The sequence below is a fragment of the Nuphar pumila genome, chromosome 3 (genome assembly GCF_984573655.1).
Source record: "Nuphar pumila chromosome 3, dmNupPumi1.hap1.1, whole genome shotgun sequence".
Lineage (NCBI taxonomy): Eukaryota > Viridiplantae > Streptophyta > Magnoliopsida > Nymphaeales > Nymphaeaceae > Nuphar > Nuphar pumila.
In genome coordinates, this window is record NC_143251.1 from 122565692 (window position 1) to 122575865 (window position 10174).

Here is a 10174-nt window from a genome sequence, read left to right on the forward strand (position 1 = left end):
AGTTGTTGGGGATATTCTCCCAACGGTTTCGAATCCGAAACCAACCTTGTGACCTAACCATCCAGCTACCGCATTCAACCCCAAGAAGGATGGTAGATACATGAGCAAGCAGTGAAACCATATGCCTTTTCTTTTTCTTCCTGTTCAGCTTGTGCTTCAACAGCATGATTGCGGTGGCAGAAGCCATTCAGTTTGCTCCAAAAAGTAGGCATGCTACAATAATTCAGTTCAGGGAAAGAAATCCAGAGGGGAAGATCAAGAACACTGCAGGAGATTCCAAAGCTATAAACATAACAAATACAAGAGCTCTTAATCATTGGCCAACAGATTGAACAATATCGGTAAATAAATGAAAACAATAACATGCAAAGGCTCCCCTGATTTCCATGTCCTTGCTGGAATGGAAACTAAGTCCACCACTAGAATTTGCTAATGATATACATTTATAATCAGCGCCTCCACCATCAAGATTTCATCATCATCTTCACGAAGTTGCTATACCTGAGCTAGAAATGTGATTAAGAGTCTCTTTCCTTGTAATGTTGGATTCCAAGAGAGTTTCAAGTGATTTTGCTTTCCTGTTCCGGGTTCTACCTGCTTCTTTTAATAGCTCAGCCAGCCTTCTCTTCTCATCATCTACATCCGGGTTTGCTGTCCCCAGCTTCTCTTCCCTAATTCCTAGAACATACTCCAATATCTCAATTGCATCCTCCAACCTGTCAAGGGAACCCAAAATCAATGGAGTTGCATTAAGGGAGTGAATAACAGAAAAAAATCCATCTCCATCGTAAATAAAGCTTTAAGTGAAAGCAGACACATACAATGTTAATGGATCGGCAATCTTTCTTCCGAAAAAAGAAAAAAGAAAAAAGAAAAAAGACAAACACCATCATCAAGTAAATGATTCCATTTTAAAAGACGCTTTGAAAGTTGATCAGCGCTCAAGCAAACCTTAGTCTCTTGAGACAAGGATGAGGTCTATTTGAAGTTTAGAAATGGCATTGAATAGCTTGAGTCATCCAAACTTTTAGTAGATCTTACACCATATTTTCCATATGACAACCAGAGATTTTTGAAGTATTCACCTCAGGAAATGTCTCCCCCAAAAGGTCAAGGGAACCAATCAATTCATGAGGTACACTAAGGATAGAGCAATTAAATCAGCCATGCAAACTCCATATGAATATCAAGCGACCTAGCCTTAAAAGATGGAATCTTGGGTTTACAAGAGTTCATGCTAATTAAGAATAGTCAACTGTAATCCATCATAATAGTAGCAACCAACCGATATGGACTTCCAAAGTGGTGACCAAGAAATAAAATGTTTCTGTCCTCTCAGTACCAGGAATGCCAAGGTGATCCTAGAGATTAGCCTCACTGGATGAGCAAATCACCTCAACAAAGCTCTCGACATCTCTACTCAATTTTCCTACTGCTATTGGGCAGAGAATAGACAAAGCCACATTTATGATGGCTGGCCCTTACACTAGTTTGGCCATTTAATTAGGTTGATGTCCTTTCCCAGTCATCTATAAGCCCGAGATATCTAATGGAAGTTTCACCTAATTATCCAGCAATTGTTTTGAGTCACAACCTTGCAGCATCTCTAGCTAATACAATCATTTTATCGGCCTTGGAATGAAACTTGGAGGGACCACTTGTCTTATAGAAAAGGTGGTGGAGTGGATGTAGATACAGCATTGCCCATGAAAAAATGGATTCATGTTGGGCTGGTTTATGTCCTTTCCCAGTCATCTATAAGCCCGAGATATCTAATGGAAGGTTTCACCTAATTATCCAGCAATTGTTTTGAGTCACAACCTTGCAGCATCTCTAGCTAATACAATCATTTTATCGGCCTTGGAATGAAACTTGGAGGGACCACTTGTCTTATAGAAAAGGTGGTGGAGTGGATGTAGATACAGCATTGCCCATGAAAAAATGGATTCATGTTGGGCTGGTTGTGCAAAATAGAATCAAGAGCCGCATGCAGCCACACCCTGGTGAGAGCGAATGTTAAAGAATGAGAAGCCATCAGAAGGGATTATCTAGGAAATGAATGATTGGAAGAGAACACCAATGAAAGAAGAAAAATACATTGACGAACATTGACAAAAGAGAGGCACAATGAACTCAATCATTATTGACAACAGCAGTAACAGGAGACAAGAGTGACCTGAATGGAAGGTTCATGAGGTGGATGATAGACAAACTGCAGTGCATATGCAAAACAAGACTGTGAAATCAACTGATCCCATACATGCTTCAGCATATACTGAGATTCCAGCAGCTAATGTCTGCGCAGTGCACATGTTTTCAACAATCAAAGTCTAATGGTTCCTAGCCTACAAGTTTAAGAATATGGACATAGGCCAAACAGCCCACAATGCTTCGACAAGCCTCCCAAAACAAATGTAAATCAAAAGTCTTTGTGCTACCGAGTGCTAATGGCACAAAAAAGCTAATAGTTTAGTTAGTGTGACAAAAATATACTATGCAGATTTAAGGTAGAAGTTCTCATGACATTAAAGTAAGTCTGCGTACCTGAACATGAATCTTGAATCAAGAACAAACTCTAAATTAAAATTTTCCACTCCTAGTAATTGTTTGCAAGACAAAGTTCTATGCCATGAGTTTGAGAAAACTATATCTTTTTCCTTTTTTTTTCGGATTGACAAGAGAGCTACATATCTTTTGTGTAAAAAAAGATTGATCTTCCAAACAAAAGAAAGCTTTTCCAAGAAAAGAAGGTGCAACTTCAAGATTTATTTGGTAGCTAATATAAATTATTATTCAAAATGAATTCAGTGTGAGCTCTAGATCCAAAATTCTTAGGAATTGAAACTTGAATCAAATGATAAATAAAGGCATGCTTGTTTGCCTCAAATAGCTTTGGAAAAATCCAACCACCAGATATATCCTTTTTGACAAACTACTCTGAACTTTGGTGAGAATTAAGCCAAAGAGAACAATGACAGCGAATACTTCAGAAATTACACAAGCAAATGATTAGTATACGTGGCCTAAGAGACCAGCCATCGTGAAAAAGGTTCATTGTCAGTAATTATTGCTAGTAGGCTATCCAAGAATAAGATGAAGTTCAACGATAACAACCAAGTCAAAAATAAGGAAACTGGGATGCTGTACCTGCCCATGGCATCATAAGTTCCAGCAAGATTGCTATATACTCCAAGTGTCTCGGGGTGGTATGGTCCATATTCTGTTTCTAAAATAGTCTTAGCTTCTTCAAACAAATCTGCAGCTTCGTTTATTGCATAACGCTGCGCACATGCCAGGCCCATTTGGTTAAGGACAATACCGAAAAAGGCAGATCTCTTTTCCCCACTGGCCCTAAGCTTTGCAACAGCATTTTTAAATGATGCATAGGATTCAGCATAGTTTCCAATCATATAGTACAAAACCCCCATTTGAGCCTCAATTCCAGCTACTGTGCCCTGCTGGCCAGGGATGTCATTCAATGTCTTCAAAGCTTTCTGCAGAAGTTTAAGGGCCTGTTCATGCTCATTCATGGCTTCATAGATAGCAGACACCTCAGTGAATCCACTAGCAATTTCTTCCATTGGGCTTCCAGGAATAGGCTTGCTATAGATGCGAAGAGCATTCTCACAATATGATTTTGATTCTCTGAGTCTTCCCGTTCTATTATACAAATTAGCAAGACGGACAAACACTGAAGCAGCTGCTGGATGGTTCTCACCTTTTGTGGATTTGAAAACAATAAGGGCTTTTTGATATGCAAAAACTGCCTCATCATACCGAGATAGTGATAAATAGATGTCCCCAATGCTGCAATCTACAGAGGCCACCTCATTTTCCTGGCCATTAGATACCATGGCCATGCTGGCCAAGACCAGATGCTCAAGAGCTGCTTCATAATCTCCACTTGCATCACAGATAAGACCCATGAGCCTCCTGTCGGCAGCTTCTTCAAGAGAAGCAGACACTCCACGTTCTTTATGGATGTCAAGAGCTTGCTGGCAAAGTTTTGTGGCTTCATCAAATTGCAAAGCCTGCATATGGGCTTCAGCCAAGTACCTGCAAGTTTCTGCAACTCTTGGATCAGTTCCTCCCAGAACACATTTCTGAATCTCAAAACCCATAGTGTAGCACTCAATGGACTGTTCAAGTTGACCTAGCATTGCGAACGTGTCCCCCAATTGCATATACCCAGAAAAAACAGCAAGGGCATGATCTTGGCCTTCTTCCAGGACTGGGATCTCGATTGAATGCTCAAGAATAGGGATAGCCTTAACATATTGTCCCAAACTGCAATGGATTGCAGCTAGAACATGCAAACTCATAACCAGATCCAAACTCGGTTTCCCATTTGCACATTTCTCAAATGATTTTGCAGCCCTTGTAGCAAGTTCCAAAGCCTTTTGAGGGTTGTCACCAGACGAGATCAATTCCCTTGCCATCTTAAGCAGGAAATGTCCCAGGTCAGGGTTATCTAGACTGGCTTCTGAAGGATCGTCAGTTGCGCCTTGTGACTTGCCTGATGTTACAGATGAAGGCCTCCGTTTCTTCACAAAATTCATAGTATCAGTAGGTGGTTTAGCTGTATTACTATCTGGACTGGAAAGAGGCTTCTTTTGGACCCTAACAGGGCTTCTTTCACCTTGAGATTCGCCTGAATTTTCAACAGAAGAATCACCTTGTTGGTTTGCATGTGGTTTTCCATGCGTTGGTTTGTTCTTGGAAATACTGGGTTTTGGTGAAAATTCATCTTTTGGCTGCTGAAACCCCTTTGGATTTATCTTAGTGGAACTGGACCATGAAGGTTTAGGCTTCAGCTTTTTCACAGTTTTCTTAATAGATCCATTTTCTTCCTTAGCCGACAATTCTTTCTTGCTATCCTTTCCAGGACTTTCTTTCTCCAATTTCTCTTCATCCATCTTTATTTCAACTTGATCATCATGGCCAACATCATCAAGCACCTTTATTTCTTCACCACCCACAAGATGCTGCAACTCTGAGTCAATCCTGGACTCTTCGCCATATGATCCAAAGCTTTGCCTTGACGGGCTTTGTTCACCAGAACTCTGCATCTGGCAAACATTATCATAAAGTCTTTCTATCGATGTGTCAACACAACTTTCCATCCGTACACCCACCATTGGGAACTCCATACATCCGCTTGGCAGCCTTTTGGGACTCAGAGGACTCCTAGGTGATGAACTCTCAAGCAAATCATCCACCTTATGGCCCACCTTCAATTGTGTTCGGATTCCCTCTGCATCTATTCGTCATCCATAAGCAATTCAGGAATGCTATAAGCATAATTGAATGAAAAATAAGAAAACAAGGAACATCCAACAAAAAGTTCAACATGTGCAAGAAAAATACACAAACAGCATCCTGCTGTCCTCTGCAGGAGGAAAACATACATTCAATTGATGCACATGCACCAAGCAATAGACAGGAAATTCAAAAACAGATCACAGAATCTTGGTATTTCTTTTACACAATATTTCACGTCAAAATTCCATAAAAAGAACATTTGATTCCATTGAAAGAAACAGCAACCAATCGAACGTTTAATAACTAAAAAAGCTGGAAAGATTGTTCAGAAAAGGTGGCAAACATGGTTCGTGGAATCTTAAACCAACCAAGCATATCCACAAAGAAATATATGCACCCAGAATTAATGATTAAAGAAGAAATGAAAAAAAATTAAATCCGACACTAATTGGCCATTAATACATTTAACAATTCCGACAAGAAATATATGCACCCAGAATTAATGCATATCCAAACAATTCGAGTTTTATTCAAGGAGCCAACAACAGATCAAAATACCATTAATAATAATAATTATCATAGCAATAATCATAATAATTATTGTCATTAATCAAGAGATTTTCAAAGTTGTGAAGCGGGTAAACAGCGAATCTAGAGAAGCAGGCTTTGGTTCACGGATAAGACAAACCATTAGAGCGTTGCACAACCAAAGCCACCATCAAGACTATCAATCAAATCAAATAAAAGCAGAAACATACCAAACATCATTATATAAAACTAGAGACGAAAAAGTTTGAAATTATAAGAAGAAGAAGACGTCATCAAACAAACTCGGGAATTTAATTTACAGAACCGAAAAATGAAACAATTTTCAACCAAAAACTAACCATGAAAACATTTTTTTTCTCGACAATCTCTTGATACACAGGTACCAATTGAACCGACCAAAGTAAAAAAAAAAGCCCAATGCTTCAACATCTCAACCTCTTCATGGTTTTCCAAAATGAAGACACCCAACTAAATTTCTTCAACAACCATGAACTCATAAAACACAAAACTCCTCCTCCTACCCAAAAAAAAGAAAGAAAAAAACATCAATTTCAGAAATCCAAAGAAACAGAGGAAAATAAATGGAAACAAAGGCCTACCTTGCGAATCACCCATGAAATTCCTTCAGCAAAAGAAGGAAAACTTACAAAAAAAACTCAGATTTCCACTCTAGCCTTATTTACACGGTCATTGGCTAAACATTTATCATCTTAGAAGGGAAAGAAAGAAAAGAGAAGAAAAGGGGAGGGTGGGTGCGGTTGGTTACTCGTACGGGGAGCCACGAAGGGAGGGTCCGAGCAGTGAACGAGTCCAGACGGGAAGAAGACGGCATCTGCGGGTGGTTGTGGTGGGTGACGACCCGCTACTCCCTTCTTTATCATCACCACCATCCTATTTTTCTCTCTCTTCATCGCCAATATAATTTTTTATGGTTTCCGTCGACTATTATGCTGCTAGTTAATTGGGATTTGGCGATTAAAAAACCCCCAAATGGGTTGATAAAGAAAGTGAGAAAATTGGAGGGTGGGGGAGGGCAGAGAGAGGTAGAATGTCAAAAACCAAAAGAGGGCGACGCTTCCCCCCCTCCCCACCCTTCCCCCTCTGCAACTGCTCTCTCTCTCTCTAACGGTTGGCTTTTCTCTCTCTAATAATATTTTTGTACTTTTTTGGGGATTTCTGTTTTCTGTCACGAAATTACTTTTTCTGTAATTTTGTTGCTTTCTAGGCTGGAATTAGAGGGAGAGAAACAAGGTGAATTACAAAAAATAAGAAGAATACAAGGGTTTGCTTTTTCCCGGACCGTTCATTTACTATGATGTCCCAAGCTTTGCAGACTGACAAATTTGCCATACGTTGTACAAATTTTGTGTGGTCTTGGTTCTTGAATGAAAAATATTGGAAGAAAAACTCATGTTGTACATTTTGTATGTACATTCACACACAGTCCATCATCCATATCTGATGGAACTGCCCAGTTTAGGACTGGAGATATATGTACTTGGGTCATGGTTAGTATGCTATCTCACATGGATACGGTGATATGGCTGTTTTATGAAGTTTTTAATACCCATAATAGACCCGGGTAAAGAACCCCTTAGTTGGAACTCAAAGGTTGTTTAGACCAAAATCTAACTCCATAAATGTGTTCAAGATAGTCAAAATAATAGTGAAGGACTCTTGGATCAGGTTTTTGACATAAAAATGTGATTTTATGAGGGTTGAAATTTTGATATGGTGCCAACGATTGATTTTTCAACCCTGCAAAATCTTATACACAGGTTAGAAAAACATGATCCAACCCAAACATATAAACCCACTAGAGATCAATACATCAAAGCTACTGAGTTAGATCAATAAAGGAACAACACACCAAGGTGAGAGATAGACTAGCCCTTGAGAGAGAGAGAGAGAGAGAGAGAGAGAGAGAGAGAGAGAGAGAGAGAGAGAGAGAGAGGCGGGGGTAGGGAGTCATGAGAGAGAGAATGAGAGGCGAGTGAAGAGAGAGGGACTTATGAACTAGAGAGACGAATTTGAGATGGTGATTCAAGTTTAATTCATTTGATTTCATTTTAATGATTTTTCAAACTCAAACATGAGCCGAGAGCATATAATGCCATACACAAGTTACAAAATACCAAATAAACAGATGTACAAAGAATATAAATTTTTTTTTTTGACAGAGAAAACTGAGGTTAGGCACACCCCTACCAATTATACAACCATACTATGGGTTTCGAACTTGCATTGTCCCAACACAAGGTGACGTGCACTAACTGCTCCTGACAGACAAGCGGAGACCAAGTTAGTTATAAAAAAAAAACAATTAGAGTATTTTACTAAAGGGTTCCTTACCCACGAGGGTAGCAAACATTTAACCCCACAATGTGGAAGCCAAAATGGAATACCTGCCTGATATAAATAACATCCAAATGATTGCAAAAATCTTGAAGGAAGATAGCTTTGGAAGCGCCAAACTACTTGATTCTTAGCAAAACTGCATGCTTCTCTCCTGCTTCCATAATTTTTGAGAAATTTGTTTTTAGAGAATGAAATGCTTGCTTTTTCAATAAAAATATGATATTGTTGAGTTTAATATGTACTTTTTATATTAAAACATTATATTTTCTTTATTTTAAAACTTTAAAACTATAGGTTGATGCATGTATTTCATGTTTCTAAAACTTAAGCGATCCGTTTTTAAACAATAAAAAAATATAGCTTTGTCAATTTTGATATGCATTTCTTATATTAAAAACTTTATGTTTTTTCAATATCATACTTTAATTTTAAAACTATGTATATGATGCACATTTTTACTAAAACAAAGCTTTAAAGATGCATTTATGGCTTTATCTACACTTTTTATTGCTACCAGATTGCTTCCCATGTCACATATTTCTTGTTTTCTTCCATTCTTCCTAAACACTTCATGCTTCACGCATTTATTAAATACTCATTTTGGGCTTTACTCATCGTTTATGGGCTGCAACCTGATTGGATATGGTCGGATATCCGATTCGAATCCGACACACGTTTTTCAGATATGGATCCAACCCGAATACATTTTTTACATGTAAATGTCTTGTTTTGTTCTATTTTTTGCCAGGATCCAGTATCACTACATGTATTTCGGATTCAGATTCAATCTAACCTCCTCGGGTCTGATTCCTTGGATACATTTACTTTAGTTTAGAACATAACAATTACATTGTGATCATACTCAAAAGTCCTCACATAACATATTAAATAAAACGATAATATAATACATGCACCCACTGAATTGGCCAATGCAATTGCATTATCTAATGGCTACATTAAAATACATGACTAAGACATGATCCAAATTCTAAAACAGTGTAAAGCACAAAACATGGGATGCTATCATGGTAAGCCAGGTAACATGAGAAAAAAACTACATGGGTTGAACCATCTAGCACCAAAGTTGCAACCCTTTTATCACCACTGGCCCAAAGTGGACCCATGTCCTAGATGGTTGAGCCATTTTGATCAAAGACCATGATCTATTCAACAAGAGTCCATTTTCAAGTTAAAATAAACCCCCCCATGCATTGATGAGGATGAATTGATCTCAAATAGTGAGCCCCATGTCCAAGATGGTTAAGCCTTTAAGCTATTATGATCAATTAATGAGGGTGATATGATCCCCTAAAAAAAAAAATTAAAGGGACACCACTGTCATATCTTTTTTCAAGGACAAAATTCTGTCATTTGAAATAAGAAGGGTAGTTTGGTCACTGAAAAATGCAACTGCCAAGCTGTAATTAGAAATCGCTGACCCCACACGATATTCCCTTTTCATAGCCTCTAATGTCGGCATCGTGTCTGCAAGATTAGCAGGCTGGGCCCCACGATCCAACCTGGCCAGCTGCCCCAAGTCGGGTTTGACCTTCTCACCTTCTTGCACACACAACACAACCAGCTGGGCTGGTCTAGGTCTCCTAAAGATTTGACTTATTGGGCTTTGCTTGGCTCCATGGCCCAAAAAAGTCAAAAAAATAAAAAAAATATTTAAACACCTGGGACAAAAACTTGACTTGTCCATGACACCTCTGTGCTTGAGTGACAGTGTCCATCAAACGCGCCCCAGACTGTACAATGACTGACCTCTTATTGATAGAATCGGCCAGGTCTTTTTTCGATAGAGAAAGCTGGGGTTTGGCAGACCCCCACCAGTTATACAACCATACCATTGGGTTCAAACTTGCGGCAGGGGATGCTACCTGTGGGTTTTGAACTCGTGAGATCCCATCAACTTGATAAAGTTCACATGTTGCCCCTACCAAATGAGCGAAACCCTTTCGTCAGTGATCCAACTTGTTTTAGGTTACCAGATTACAGCTAG

At 39.0% G+C, this 10174-nt stretch overlaps 1 protein-coding gene across 7 annotated transcripts; it reads right to left on the reverse strand.

Annotated features, from left to right (window-relative positions):
• Positions 1-246: 246 nt before the first annotated feature.
• On the reverse strand, positions 247-6935 carry KLCR2 (Tetratricopeptide repeat (TPR)-like superfamily protein). Of its 7 annotated transcripts, XM_089999918.1 has the most exons (4): positions 6411-6548; positions 6150-6328; positions 3148-5260; positions 247-716 (listed from the first exon to the last, which is right to left on the reverse strand). In XM_089999918.1, the coding sequence occupies exons 2-4, from the start codon at positions 6238-6240 to the stop codon at positions 485-487; spliced, it is 2436 nt and encodes an 811-aa protein (XP_089856044.1). In that variant the 5' UTR covers positions 6241-6328; positions 6411-6548; the 3' UTR covers positions 247-484. The 7 variants fall into 7 exon arrangements, with proteins under 7 accessions (XP_089856044.1, XP_089856040.1, XP_089856042.1 ...); XM_089999914.1 differs by lacking the exons at positions 6150-6328; positions 6411-6548 and adding an exon at positions 6578-6935; XM_089999916.1 differs by lacking the exons at positions 6150-6328; positions 6411-6548 and adding an exon at positions 6584-6880 and having other exon boundaries at positions 3148-5254.
• Positions 6936-10174: the final 3239 nt, after the last annotated feature.